Source organism: Crotalus tigris, unplaced genomic scaffold (genome assembly GCF_016545835.1).
Source record: "Crotalus tigris isolate CLP2741 ecotype Arizona unplaced genomic scaffold, ASM1654583v1 scf7180000020588.15403103151:6194809, whole genome shotgun sequence".
Classification (NCBI taxonomy): domain Eukaryota; kingdom Metazoa; phylum Chordata; class Lepidosauria; order Squamata; family Viperidae; genus Crotalus; species Crotalus tigris.
In genome coordinates, this window is record NW_024098092.1 from 3,081,275 (window position 1) to 3,095,864 (window position 14,590).

At 47.0% G+C, this 14,590-nt stretch overlaps 3 protein-coding genes across 3 annotated transcripts in view; all 3 read left to right on the top strand.

The window, feature by feature from the left end:
• The first annotated feature begins 3,753 nt into the window (after window positions 1-3,753).
• On the top strand, window positions 3,754-4,815 carry FNDC10 (fibronectin type III domain containing 10). Its single transcript, XM_039367271.1, has one exon. It carries the CDS (start codon window positions 3,914-3,916, stop codon window positions 4,586-4,588), a length of 675 nt encoding a protein of 224 aa, XP_039223205.1. The 5' UTR covers window positions 3,754-3,913; the 3' UTR covers window positions 4,589-4,815.
• Window positions 4,816-9,702: 4,887 nt separating this feature from the next.
• Window positions 9,703-12,545, top strand: LOC120318996 (actin-related protein T2-like). Its single transcript, XM_039367257.1, has one exon. The coding sequence runs from the start codon at window positions 11,319-11,321 to the stop codon at window positions 12,417-12,419; it is 1,101 nt and encodes a 366-aa protein (XP_039223191.1). The 5' UTR covers window positions 9,703-11,318; the 3' UTR covers window positions 12,420-12,545.
• Window positions 12,546-14,047: 1,502 nt separating this feature from the next.
• Window positions 14,048-14,590, top strand: part of SSU72 (SSU72 homolog, RNA polymerase II CTD phosphatase) — a 30,163-nt gene continuing 29,620 nt past the window's right edge. Inside the window, exon 1 of the mRNA XM_039367275.1 lies at window positions 14,048-14,303. Coding sequence (XP_039223209.1) covers window positions 14,224-14,303 — 80 coding nt within the window. The 5' untranslated portion in view covers window positions 14,048-14,223. The remainder of the gene's footprint in view (window positions 14,304-14,590) is intronic.

Genomic DNA, 14,590 nt, shown 5'->3' on the forward strand with positions numbered 1-14,590 from the left:
ACAAATGCGTAACAAATGCAAAGGCAGGCATGTTTATTCAAAATGGAGTCATCCTTCTGCAACTGACCATGTGGGAACTTGTGCCAGCAAGCCATTTCCGATTCTTTAAAGGGTTGAGAAATATTTGCATTTTTTTTTTAAAAAAAAAATCACATTGGGAAAACATTGGCATCTCTTAACACCTTTGTGGGAGAGTAATTTTCAAAGGCCGAGGTTTGTATAATGATTAGGTTGGGCAGCTGGGTGTGAGCTGTTCGGAAATGGAGCGCCCACTAAATTGCAAAATTAGACAAGGCTGGCCAGTTTATCAAAGAGGAAAAAAAAAAAAGAATAACAAATGTGTCATGGTTCCGACTAATGAAACACTTCAAAGAACTTCCAGGCATGTTTATCCTAAAGCCTTTATTACCAGTGTTACAAATTGACGGCACATCATGGAGGTTTATGCCAGAATCTGAATTCCTCTTGCTGGCATCTTAACTTTTCTTGCTAAACCCCTCCCTTATCTTGCAGTCACAAGTTTGTTATTTCCTCTCCCTTTTCTCTGTCATCTGAATTAACTCTAAAAATACCAGACAGTTCTGCATATTTTGTCAAAGCAGGAATATTCAATATTAGCAGCGTTGACAAAATACCTTTTCTCCCGTTTCCGACTTTCAATCAAAGGGAGGGGAGGGGCAAAACTGGTTCACGTATTTATACCATTAAATGTTGTAACACTGCTGGAATGGAACTGGAAATTAGGACGCTGTTGATGGCTCATGGTCTCTATGGCAATTCCCCATGTTGGCTGGGGAATTCTGGGAGTTGAAGTCCATGAATCTTATAGTTACCAAGGTTGAGAAGCATGGCACTATAGGTTGGGGGATACACTGTGCTCTGTGTGGAAGATCAAAATAATGGCACATTGGAGGGGAAAAAAAAATTGAGATTGGAACCCAGAACAAACAAGTATGACTATAATGGGCATGTAGAACTAGAAGACTAACCATTGCAAATTACCTACGTGGTTGAATCGCTATGGAAGGCCAACATAGAACATAGAATTATAGGGCCGGATGGGACCTCAGAGGTCTTCTAGTCCAGCCCCCCTGTTCAAGGCAGGAGACCTTATACCAGTGTTTCTCAACCTTGACAATTTTAAGGCATGTGGACTTCAACTCCCCGAATTCCACAGCCAGCAATGCTGGCTGTGGAATTCTGGGAGTTGAAGTCCACATGCCTTAAAATTGTCAAGGTTGAGAAACACTGCCTTATACCATCCCGGTCAAATGCTTGTCCAAATGCTTGTCCAAGACAAACCAGAAGTTAAATCAATATTTGTATTTCTCCGCAAGCGAATGTATATTCTCCTCTTTGAGTGTCTGCCAAGAGACCTTGTGGAAATGACCCTTTTTGTTGCTTTTGAGAGAAAGGCAATGAGACTGTACAGAAGAGGCAGACTAGACTGGGCTGTCTGGAGGGCTCCAAGTTGGACATCAAAGGAAAAGTGTTTCAAACAGAACGACTTGGGACAGCATCAAAGGTCACCTCTGCAGCCCCTCGGAGACCACCAAAGGATAACAGGAGCTGGAGTCTCTTAACAAGAGAAGAAGTCGGATTATGGAAATGCTGCTAGGCTTCCATAAACGTGTTAACCAGAGAGACGAGGCCTCTTCCAAATTTTGATTTAATGCATCCCAGTCCCTGGCTGCCTGCTATAAATAGCGCTTTCCAAACAGATTAATCCGAAGCTAAGTCATCTGCCTGGCCACGTAGCAGGCAAGCCACGTTTCCAATTCACTCGGGGGTTGCAAAGATGTGAGGCCTTTCACCAGCTGCCTGATCAAAGCTGACGTAGGCTGGATGGATTCAGGGTGGTTGGCTTCCACCCAAAACGCCCGCTGAGAAATTAAGAGCAAAGGCCGATTTCCCACTTGGACACTCCTCCTTCCCTCCCTGCTGTCCATCCCTTTTAGAGGGCATTTGTGGTGGGACCAACAGGCGGAGTCACCGTTCGGAGGGAATCTCAGATTTGTTCCGAATTGCTGCCAGCAGCAGAAATAAATACCACAGGTGGAGCTGGTAGCCACCTTCTCCAGTCCTATGTTCTCTGGAGGCATTAGCTGACATCTCTGGCCCTCCCAGCTGGGGAGAATGGGAGATGTAGTCCAAAGGCCTCAGATCCTGTTCCAAGATCCTGTGCCTTTGGAAACCGTGATTGAGAGGATCGTTGCCGAGCTGAACAGTAACGCACAGTGGAAGAAACTTCCTGGCACCATTGAAGGAAACTCTGAAGGCAAACGGCTGAGGTCCTGAATGAAGTTTACAGTTGGAATATTGTAGAAAGGTTGCAGGGAAGCAATCCCATGCCCTGCAGATGTTTTACACTATAACTATGTCCCCGACTGGGGCCGGGGTTAATGGGAGTTGATACCCATGTTTGCCAACCCTGTTTAGGCAGAGCTGCCTTTGCAAGTCACAAACTTCAACGGGTAGAAAATCTGCTGCCGGAAACGCGGGCGCCAACTGGCAGAATTAATGAGCGGGTTGTTTCGGAATAAAATTTCAAGGTTGTTTTTTTTGCTTTAAATTGGAAGTGCACATTCCCTAGGGGGAAAACGGTAAAACTTTTGGGATTGGGGGCTAGAGCGAGCACAGAATATATGAATTTTTAAAGTATGTGTTGAGTGACCCCTGGTGGGCATGTCACAAATCACACTTTTTATCAAAAAGGAAGCTGGGACCCACCAAACTGCTAAAAAACTTTCTACCTTTCCCACAAAACTTTTTCCCCCTGCCGTTTTTTTTTAATTGCCAAGGGATGCTCGGTGAATTTTGGAAGCTTATTCAAGACACCAGTTAGCTAAACCAAGGATGTTGTGATGTGAATTCAGCCTTTAAGCTCATAATTGAATCCGGAGTAATGGCTTCCTTTTTAGAGCTGAAAGGGAAAGAAATGGCCCGGCTCTGAAAACTATTATTTTAATCTCACAAGTCTGCTGAGTCTCTTTAGGCCGAGCAGATTCTAAATTTGGCTTCATTTATAGTCAGGACAGCTCGGTGTCCCTGACAAGGTTTTATTAATGTCTGTTTGCAGAGAGCTGGCTGTTCCTAGAGCAGGCACTTTCTGCAGAAGGAGCCAAATTCTGCCTGGCCAAATTCATGCAACGGCGGCGGGCATTTTTCCAAAGGCCCCCAAAGTTAAACATTGCTCTGGATGACAGCGAGAGAGAGGATCTCCTACAAGTGGAAATAGAATCTAAGTAAGGCACTTCCAAGCAGTTTTCTTCCCAAATATTTGGGCCCTTCCCAGTCTAACCAAAGGTCTTCCTAGCTTAAGCTTCTGGAATGAGAAGCGAAACGTCTGGGAAGAAACAAACCAGGAAGTCCAGCTGCCTTTTGGAAAAAAGCATCTTTGGGACCACCAGGATCTGAATGACGGAGCATCTCCACCGACATGCAACCCGCTTGATTTTCACGCGCTTCCGAACGTCAGAGGCTAGCTTTGGGCACCACCGCAGAGGGTGCGAGCGGCTGAGTTCACACGCAACCAAGCTTTGGAGAGCTGGAGCAGCCCGGGCGGGTTCTTCGGGGGCCGGAGAGCCCCCCCGCCCTGCAGCGTCCGGCAAGCGGCCAAGCTGGCCGAGAAGTAGCGCCGAGAACATTTCCAGCCACTTCTCCCCAGCTCCGCGCCCCCCCCCTCCACCCCCGCCCCCGGGAGGCAGGGAGGCGGGGTTGGCCCGCCCCTCCCCGGGCGGAGCTGCCAGGAGGTGTCGCGCCGTCTCCAAGCGGCCACTTTGAAAATGTCTCCGCCGCTTTGCCGGGAGAGGCGAGCGGGGTCGGCGGTCGGCCCGGCCTGCCGAGCCGGCTTTGCGGGGGCGCCGCGCTAGAGACCTCGATCCAGCCCTGCCCATGCCCCGGCCCGGCCAGCATGTGGCCTTTCCGCCTCCTGCTGGCCCTGCTGCTTGGCCCGGGACGCGCGCCGGGCGCTTGGGGAGCAGAGCGCAGAGCCGGGGAAGAGGCGGCGGGAGGCGGCGGGGAGCCGTGGTGCCCTTACAAGGTGCTGAGCGAGGAGGGCAGCCCGGGCCGGCTGTGCTTCCGCAGCCCGGCGCGGGGCTTCCAGTGCGCTCCGGAGCGTTGCACGGCTCACCGCTCGCCCGGCCGCGCCCTGCTGGCCAACGTGCTCCGCAACGGCAGCGTCCTGCTGCAGTGGGCCTCGCCGCCGGCCGAGCGGCTGCCGGCGCTGCGCGGCTTCGCGCTCTCCTGCTCGTGGGAAGGCGCCTACACGCGTTTCCAGTGCGACAGCGTGCGCCTGGGCACCGCCTGCCGGGATTACTTGCTGGCCGACGCGCACGGCAGCGTCCGCTACCGCCTCTGCCTCCGGCCGCTCTTCGCCCCGGCCAACCGCAGCGGGGCCGAGGCACCGCCGCCGCCGCCCGCCGCCGAGTGCGTGGAGTTCACCGTGGAGCCGGCCGGCATGCGGGACATCGTGATCGCCATGACGGCTGTCGGGGGCTCCATCTGCGTCATGCTGGTGCTCATCTGCCTCCTGGTGGCTTACCTGACCGAGAACCTCACGCCCGCCTCGGCCAAGCGGGGCAACTGAGCCGGCCGGCCGGCCTCGGCGGCGGAGTCCCTCCCCGGGGCGGCTCAGGGCTTCTTCCGCCGCTTTGGATTTCGCCTCTGGCCCAGATCCACCCACTCCCGGTTAAGTGTACGTTGGATTGCAGTACTGACCGTCCGTTGAGTAGCCACGGCTACCTACCTATTCATGTGCACGTAGGAATGTAAGAGACTGCGAAACGGGTGGAAACTCATCCAGGAGAGAAGCAACCTAGAACCAAGGAGAAACTTCCTGACCGTGAGGACAATGAACCGGTGGAACCGCCTGCCTCCAGAAGAGGTGAATGCTCCAACACTGGAAGTTTTTAAGAAGAGACTGGACAGCCCTTTGTCCGAAATGGTGTAGGGTTTCCTGCCTGAGCAGGGGGTTGGACTAGATGACCTCCAAGGGCCCTTCCAGCTCTATTCCTGCTCTGCTCTGCTCTGCTCTGCTCCGCTCCTCTATTCCATTCTATTCTATTCTATTCTATTCTATTCTATTCTACTTTCCATATTCTATTCTATTCTATTCTATTCTATTCTATTCTATTCTATTCTATTCTACTTTCCATATTCTATTCTATTCTATTCTATTCTACTTTCCATATTCTATTCTATTCTATTCTATTCTATTCTATTCTATTCTATTCTATTCTATTCTAACCAAGGAGAGAAGCAACCTAGAACTATGGAGAAGCGTCCTGACCGTGAGAACAATTAACCAGTGGAACCACCTGCCTCCAGAAGCAGTAAATGCTCCAACACTGGAAGTTTTTAAGAAGAGAACTGGACAGCCATTTGTCCGAAATGGTGTAGGGTTTCCTGCCTGAGCAAGGGGTTGGACTAGATGACCTCCAAGGTCCCTTCTAACTTTATTATTATTATTATTATTATTATTATTATTATTATTATTATTATTATTATTACTATAAACAACATGGAACATAAATGCTGACCAAAGTAGGCTGATCGCCTAAAAGGGGCAATGGCAAGGCCATTTCAGCCACAACAAACGAGCGAACGCGTTGATTAACTTCTATCCCAGTTTTTCCCATCCCATCAAGGACCCCAGACGTCTTAACAGTAAAAAAAAAAAATACAAGCAAGGAAAAACCTGTGATTAACACGCCTCTTGGGTTTTAATCTGAGCAGTTGTAATATTCCCCCCCCCCCGATCTATAATCGGACTCATATCCCAGTGCGTGATGCAAATCCGAACGGCTGTGGTTTATTTTAATACTTTATGGTTAAGGGATGACTTAAGCGGTTTTGGGAATCCAGAACTCTAGCCGTAACTTCAATGTTCAGCTGGGGGAAGAATAGCTTTGAGGACATTTTTTTTCTTACAAAATTGCACATCAGCTAATTAACCTTGCAAATATGTATATATAACATGAGAAGCCGTTACCGTGAAAGAAGAAAATTAACTTTGCAAGGAATGACAAAGTGGGTTTCTGGCTGAAGGTGTCAACATCTCACTACTTGCAGGCGCTTGCTTGCTTCGGCTTCCATTCTTGGCATCTTTGGGGTTGACATCCAAGTTCGAAGCTGAAAAGAAAATTAAAGTCAGGACCAACTCAGATGTTCTACTGCCTGAAGCAAAGGGCAAAAGGCTAGAATAGTAGGGGTGATACTTGTTTTGTATGTGTGTGTGTGTTTTTTTTTAAAAGCATTGATTCATCTATATAGCCTTTTTATTCTGTCTCCAGGTAAAAGGGTGACAGAATGATTAATATAAAAAGGCAGCTTCTATCAGCTTGTTTACAATCTAAAAGAACCTGAAAGGAAAACAAAACGGGCAGCAAATGAAAAGCCCAAATGCCAAGTTAAATGTTACAAGCGCCTGATAGAACTTAGTCTTTCAGCTGGCTGCTACGCAGGATGTTTAAGGGCTCTGAAAACTGAGATTATATCACAACATTCACGTCAGATTGTCATTCTCTGCTCTACCCCACTGCTTCGGTGATGGCGCCAATGTAGCCAGGCTATGTTAATCATCATTCTGTGCCTTCAGGCTGAATGTTGTCCTTGCTTTTCCCGGTTTTTGTTCTACCGCATAACCAAACTTCTCCACTACTTGTAGTCTCTTTCGCTAGGGGAGTTTGTGCACTTTTAGATTTGATGTCCACTCGTTCTTTTCCCTTGTGATCCCAGTGGAAATTAAGGGAGCCCAACAAATGTGTTGAGTGCCTGGCTGCATCTTTGTTTTGTTATGGTTACTGCTAGGTTTGGTTTTTTTAAAAAAAAAATAAAATAAAATAAATGCTTTGAGGAGCAAGATTTTTCTTTATTACCATGCAACATGAAGCAATGGGTTGAGAGCCACGTAAAGAAGGGAAGCCTATTGGCTCTCAGGCTTCTCCTTCAAGAACAAATAAAAGTGGATTAAAAAGAGAGAATGGGTCAACTTTTTTTTTTGTTTGCTTTTGCATGTACCTTGGTACAATTGAACCACAATCCCAAGTTTACAAAAGATGGGCCTCAGATGCATCAGTAGGGATGTGGTTGCTCAAGTAACATTTGTAACAACAAGAACTTGAGGCTGTGTCCTGTGTCAGCTTGTGTTGGATGCCATCGTCTCACGTTGTAGTCTTAACTTCCGGAAGGATATGGATCTACTTCCTGTCTGCAGATGGGTATTTGAGCTTTCATCTTCTCATTTTTCTTGAACTCGGCTCCTCTAGTTTAGGGGTGTCAAACTCAATTTCATGGAGGGTTGTGGTTGCCCTCGATGCACCCAGGGGGTGGGGCTGACGCAGCAGGGGCTGGTTCCTCACTGTTTCCAGATGGCCTTGTGGAGCTAAGACTGAATGCGTTTCAGCACAGAGGGCCACCACAAAATTGTACATTGGCTCCTGGCTGGCCTGGGACAGCGGGGGCTGTTTCCCTCACTGTTTCCAAGATGGCTTCGTGGGCCACATGAAACCGCTTCGCGGGCCGCATCCGGCCCCCGGGCCTTGTGTTTGACATGTCTGCTCTAGTTTAACCTGGCCTCATCTCTAGCTCAACTTTGGGGCTCTGTTCCTCCCACCTTCAAAAGAGCAAGCAGTTTGTTCGTGCTCCTATTATTGTTTTCAGACTGTACAGCACATTGCTCTGACGGGAGCAGAGATAGGACACCTGATGATGTTTCCATGTGTACCCCGCCACATGTTGAAAGCCAGCCCCTCAAGGAAAAAGGGCTGATCATCCCAACTTGGCCTTCAACTTGATAGAGACGAATTTCCCTTTGTTTTTGAAGCCAATCTTTTATGCTGCCCAATAAGTAAAGGATGGCGCTTGGAGGAAGCCAGCAAGGAGGAGAAATCAGAATGTGGTGTTTGCATAGTCCTGGGGATGGAGTCTTGTTTATGTTTTTCTGTTTGGTAGGCAGAAGGTGCTGGGGAGAGGAATAAAGGCAGTAATTTACCAGGGAAGCAAATCAGAAATTGGTGGCTATTGGACAGCGATAGCTCCCTGCTCAATAGATCAGCTTCCAAATGCATGCTGTCCCTCAAAATATATAGCACCCACTGCAGGGTTGACACAGATTTAAGCAAGGATCTTAGTATCTTTAAAAACAACTATCACTGGCAAGGAATTTTAAGTACAAAAAAAACCATCATATTCCTTATTCACTCTTGTCGTTTTCTCTCTCTCCTGGTCTACCTAGTGCCTGAAAATAACTTTTTTCTCTCTCTCATCTTTCCTTCCTCCTTCCCCTTCTCTCTAAATAAAGGTTTTTTTCCCCCTTAAAAAGGGGGTGAGATAGCCAGGATGGGGGAAGAGAAAGAAAGCACCTTCCTCACCATTATAGACAAATAGAAAACCGGATGGGAATGGATGTCTATTTTTAAATCGGATGATGAGCACGTGTGAGGCAGGAATAAAAATGCAACTGCACCAGACAGCTTCCTCAAAGAGCTGTAAATAAAGGCACACACACACACACACACTGCTTTTCCTCAGTCCTAATTGCCAATTCAGGCAGAGGAAAGGAATGGAAAAAAACACAAAAGAGAGAAGTGGGATTTAGGGGAAAGGCAATACACCTGAAAACAGGGAAAGATCGAATTGAATTGTTGGCAGAGGAGAGAACGGCTCTGGAGTGGTGTAAAATTTTAGACTCTGGTCAGAATGATTTAAATGCCACTCTTTTAAAAATGATATATATCTTATTATTTCCTTGATTTCAAAGTAGGCTAAGCCAGCTTTGTTCTCTTTGGGGGGGCTTTGTTAATAGTGCTGAATGGTTGTGTGTGTGTATGTGTGTGTGTGAATTTTTCTGAAACATTCCTCAGTTTAGATTTGGGACTTCCTTGTTAGCTGCATAGTTGTGTAAAAAAAAACAACACCCCAAATATTATGCAAAATGCAGTGCTTGCTCACTCTGTTGCACTGCTCAGCCCTTCTGGTGAATTGATACACCTCTTCCTTCATTGTTACATACAGATGGAGGCAGTCTGGATAGGTTGCCTTTCCCTTCTTCACCAGATAATCTTGATTTATGCTTGTCATATTTTTTTTAAAGGTGTGGCGGCTTATTAAAACGAAAGTGGGCATTTGTGCATCACTGGAAGATATCCCCACCATCTCAAAAAAAAAAAAAAAAAAGCCCACTGAAAATCTTAATGTGAAGATGGAGACTAGTCTAAGACTTTTTAACTGTTTCTTTTCTGGGTAAAGGTCTCAGTTACCTAAAGTTGCCATCCTAGACAGAAACTTAAAAGTTCCACGAAAAGGCAAAGTCAAGCTAGGAAGGCTAAATGAAGCAAGGCAGAGATTGTGTTGCAAAGGCTTCGGTCCAAGAGAGAAATAAGCACCATGGATAGCTCCGGTGCCCAAGCTGCGCGGCAATCCTGCTAGGACAGTGGTTCTCAACCTTTTTAATGCCGCGACCCCCAACTGGTCAGAAGTCGAGGACTACTCAACCGGTCGTAAGTCGAGGACTACTCAACTGGTGCAGCACCGTTAGCAGAAGGGGACTTTTGGCGGGCTCAGCAGGGCAGAGACAGCCTGGACAATTCCTATGGGCTTTGGAAAGCCAATAGACTCTATTCAAGAGAGTCTATTCTATTGGCTTTCAAAAGCCAATAGAATAAAAGGGAGCAGCGCAGCTAAGGAAAAGGGGGGGAAAATGGCGGACTGCGTTGTTTGGCGACCCCTGTGAAATGGTCGTTCGACCCCAAATGGGGTCCCGACCCGCAGGTTGAGAACCACTGTCGTAAGGTAAAGGCTGTTTGTTCGTCATTGTGTGTGCCGCTGCTCCTGCCCTTTCCCTGCCAATCGCAGCTCTTTTGGGCAAATGGAACAGAGTCAAAAGTTTATTTATGTTCAGATGTTTTAACAACTGGTTCATATTTTATGGCATTTGCAATGCCCTGCATCTTTTGCGACCTTTTGACAAGCAACGTCAATGGGGATATCGGATTCACTTAACCACCATGTTACTAATTTAACCACTGCAGTGATTCACGTAACAAATGGGGCAAGAATAGTTGTAAAATGGGACAAAAGTTAACTTTCTCGCTTAGCGACATAAGTTCTGGGCTCAATCATGGATTACCTGTGGTACATCCATCACAATAAAAATCTGGTAGTTACTTCAACTAATCCCTCCATCAAACACTTATGCTTGGAGGGAGCATCTTTTAATCCTCAGCTACCTATATTTCCCAAAGCTAATAATTAAACCTTTAAGTAGATATGTATGGGGTAAACGCTGCAAGAAATCTTACAAAGCACAGAATGGGCCAGAATTCTTTTCATTCCAAAGGGACATGCTCAGCTTTGTCCTGTCCATAATTCCTGAAGAAATCAAGAAGAAATTTGTATTTTCTAACTAATGAACTTTTTTTTTTTTTTGAAGAAAGCTACTGGGATCAAAGTTGGGAATCTGTCAGTGAGCCTCAGTGTTATTAAAAGCTTTCTAGAGACTGATTTGTGCATTTTGCATCTCTTTTAACAATGTCTTTGCTGGCCGATTGACAACCTTAGCTGAATGGAAACCATCCATTGTATTTCTTTCATTCTTTTCCATTTTTTTTCCCCCTGCTCCGAGCTTGGCAACATCTGACTGCCATCTAGCGGAGTCAGGATCTCAAGATTTGTTTAACAGAGAAATCAGAGATGGGAAGTCTCAAAAGAGCACCAAACAGTTGGGATGGTGAACTAGGATTGGAGAAATTTAGGTTTGAATCTATTTTTGGCCATGGAATCTTATAGGTGACTGTTTACTTCTTCCTTTCTCATACTAAGATTTTGCACAGAGAGAAATTCTCCTTTCATAAAGGACTCATGAGAGTTCTTTGTCAGTGTTTGCTTAGGCTAACACTGATCTCGCTTAGAAGGTGAGGCATTTGTTCAGCCAACCACAAGCTGACAGAATTTATTAAAGGAGAGAAAAAAAAAATCTTTCTCTTCTTGGATCTGTTCATCTTTAGGATTTTCTATGACTTTTCTTTCAATAGTCGTTAAGTAAATCACTGCAATTGTTAGATTAGTAACACAGTTAAGTGAATCTGGCTTCCCCATTAACTTTGCTTGTCAAAAGATTATAAAAGCTGATCACATGGCAAAAATAGGTATGATCCAAAGCTTCAGGGGTCTGGAAACTTGTCTGTTTAAAGGAGTAAGCTGGGACAGAATCTGTCCATTTGTGATGTCAAATATCTAAGAATGTTTCATTAACTGTCATTCCGAAAAAAAGCCCAGATCCAAATCGTAGTATTTGGGGCTCTTTCAATGACAGAGCCATGTTGAATGTCAGAGTCTTACAAACACCAGCTGTAATCATTGATAATGGATCTGGATCTTGCAAAGCTGGGATTTCGGGTGAGCCTGAACCAAAATCCATTGTCCCATCTGTGGTTGGTCATTTCAAAGAGAGACCGGAGGAAATTTATATTGGAGGTGGAGCCCTCTCCAGGAAAGGGGCCTTGTTGAGCTATCCTGTTGAACGTGGGATTATTTCCTCTTGGGATGATATGGAGAAGCTGCTGAGATACATCTACAAGTATGAACTTAAAGTGAAACCCAGCACAAGGCCTGCCTTTCTTTCGGAGCCCCCCCGGAATCCACTGAAGAATCGGGAAAAAATCACCGAGCTCATGTTTGAAAGCTTTAAAGTTCCGGCTTTGTATCTTGCGATCCAAGCTACTCTAGCTTTGTATACCTCGGCTCGTACCACCGGTTTGGTGCTGGACAGCGGAGACGGAGTCACCCATGCCGTCCCAATTTACGACGGATACTGCTTACCTCATGGGGTATCCAGACTCCCGGTGGCAGGAAGGGACGTGACGGACTACCTTGCCAATCTCCTTCTGGAGAACAACCCTGCTTTAGTGAGCCGAGCCAAGAAAACTGTGCTGAGGCTCATCAAAGAGAATTTCTGCTATGTGGCTTTGGATCCCAAACAAGAAGCTCAGAAGAAGGTGGAAGAGATTGTGAAGCTCCCCGATGGAAATACCATCAAAGTCCATCTGGATCTCTGCCAAGCGCCAGAAATCCTTTTTACGCCCAAGACCATCGGTGTTGAGGCACCAGGCATCCATACCATGATCGTCAGAAGCATCCGGAAGTGTGACAAGGACATTTGGGCTCCTTTATACGGGAATGTGGTCCTCTCAGGGGGGTCTTCTCTTTTCTGGGGCTTGGACGAAAGAATCTTTAAAGAGATCGAGCATCACGTCCCAGACGGGGTTCCCATACGAATCATAACACCTCCGGAAAGGTCTTGCGCAGCTTGGGTGGGCGCATCTATTATTAGTAACTTGGTATCTTTTCAACCAATGTGGTTTACCCAGGAAGATTACAAAGAATTTGGGGTGGCTGGGATTCACCGGAAGTGTTTTTAGGAAGCCGGGAGGTTAAATTCTGCTGATGAAAATGTAGGAAAAGTGTTTATGGAACCCAAAGCAATTTTTTTTAAAAGCTGATTGGGGAGACTATAAAATGATTAAAAGTGCACAAAGAACAGTCAATTGAGCAACATGTCTCTTGGTTTTGGACAAGGTCTTCATATTTGGATTATTTACATGTGTTTAGCCTTGTTTGAGAAGAGGGGTAGTTTTTATTTATTACTTGAGAAAGGGGTCCAGAATAGGAGAATTTTTTTCAGGCTTCTCCCAGTTTTTCTATTTTTTTCCTACCGAGAGGAAAGTCAAACTTCGTAAGACAGAAAAGGAGAAGGGCAATTTAATGTTTTCTTAACCCTGATATTTTTAAAACTTTTTTGCAATTTTCCAAGTAGAGGATTATATATTTGAAGGATTGGTAAAGCTATATTACAGCTACTTCGGTTAAATCTCTCTGGTTTGTTTTCTAAGGATGCTTGGGCTTACATTTTAGCAAATCTTGGACTTATGTTCCTGGAAAAGTTTGGGAAAGAAACCTATTTTTCTAGGTGCACACCAACACACCAACCTATATTGTCCAGGTTTGCACACAAAACAAGCCAGCCCTGTTACAACCTAGCCGTTGTGTTGTCCTCATGGAATAAACCACGTTGCATTTCAAAACATAAGTTTGCTCAAGCCAGTCCCTAAACTAACCATGAAGGTCCACACCACACAACTAAGCTCAAGTGGGGCTTGGTTAGTTAGAGATGGTGTGTAGAAACAAGATATTCAATATTAACTCTTTAAAATGGCATTCACACAATAGGCTACTATTGGTTAAGATTGAATTTGAGTCTCTTTTTTTTTAAGGGTTTAACATGGTGTACCAATATAAATTTAGGTTAGCTGACAGGCCACTTAACTGTAGAAAAGTTAGAGAAGGGGGTTCATTTCACGATGAGGATAAGCGTCTTGTGTGAATGCAACCTGTCCTGAGAACTCAGCTTCAGAGTTGACCTGTCCTCCAAAAGAGGAGAGACCATAACTCTGGGAATACCTAGCCAAGCATGGAAGGTGTAGTCCCAGTCCTCTGGAAGGCACTGCTGGAAACGAAAGTCTGTCAGGAATCTTCTACCCCGCTCTTCCGGACTCCATTTCCAGCGTTTCTCTAAGGTAACCGCAAGTGGTCACGGGAAATGTATTCCTCCGGGCGGCGAAAAGGCCGCTTCGCGCCGAACGCTCGACGCTTCGCCTACAAATCCCAGGATGCCTTGAGCGAAGCGACGGCGGTTAAACGGATAACCATGGTGCGGTGTACAAGAGGTGCTCCACGGCCGCCAGGGCGGCGCTGTTTTCCCCCGCCTTCAGGCCCTCCCCTTCTATGGAGCGCCGGAAACGGCTTCCATAATACTCTAGAAACGCGAGTTATGGGAGTTGTCCCCCATAATCCCGTTTCTCTTCACCGACCAGGCTGAGAGGACAAAAAACAAAACGCTGATCTTACGGAACTGCAATAAAACAAGAGGGGGAGGTTGGACGGCCGTTCTTGCCCTTCCCCTCTATGATTTGGCAGGCCGGACGGCGGAAGTGAAGGGACGGCGGAAGGGCCCGACACGTCGCCGAGCCCCGCCTTTTCCGCTCTGCGCGGCCGCCATTTTGTTTGTGTGGGAGAGGGAGAAGGAGGAAGCCGCCGCCGGGAGGAGCAGCAGCGTCGTCCCCGCCGCCGTCGGAAGCGTCGCCGCGGGCCCTTCGCCGGCCCCCACCCCTCCCCAGCCCCTCTTTTCTCTCTGTCTTGCCGGGGGGAGCGCCCCGCCAGCCAGCCATGCCCTCGTCGCCGCTCCGGGTGGCTGTGGTTTGCTCCAGTAACCAAAACCGCAGCATGGAGGCCCACAATATCCTCAGGTAACGCCACGAGGCCCCGCTCGCCTGCCAGCCTCCGACCACCACACGGCCCTCCTTCCCTCAAGGCAAAGGGATCCGGGGTTGAAGCAGGGGGGGGGAGAGAGATTCGGGCAGGGAGAGGCCCTGATCGTCGTCACCGGTTCCTCCACAAAACATGACGCCATTTAAACCGTGGGCCAGGGATTCCTCTCCCTTCGAGCGGCAGGAAGAGGACTTTCTCTGCTGGGTTTATATAGATATATATAGAAAGCAGCCAGCAATGGGGGTGTTGAGTCCTAACCCCAAGT

Coding starts and splice junctions, on each gene's coding strand:
- FNDC10 (XM_039367271.1), top strand. CDS start 3,914: ATGTGGCCTTTCCGCCTCCTGCTGGCCCTGCTGCTTGGCCCGGGACGC.
- LOC120318996 (XM_039367257.1), top strand. CDS start 11,319: ATGTTGAATGTCAGAGTCTTACAAACACCAGCTGTAATCATTGATAAT.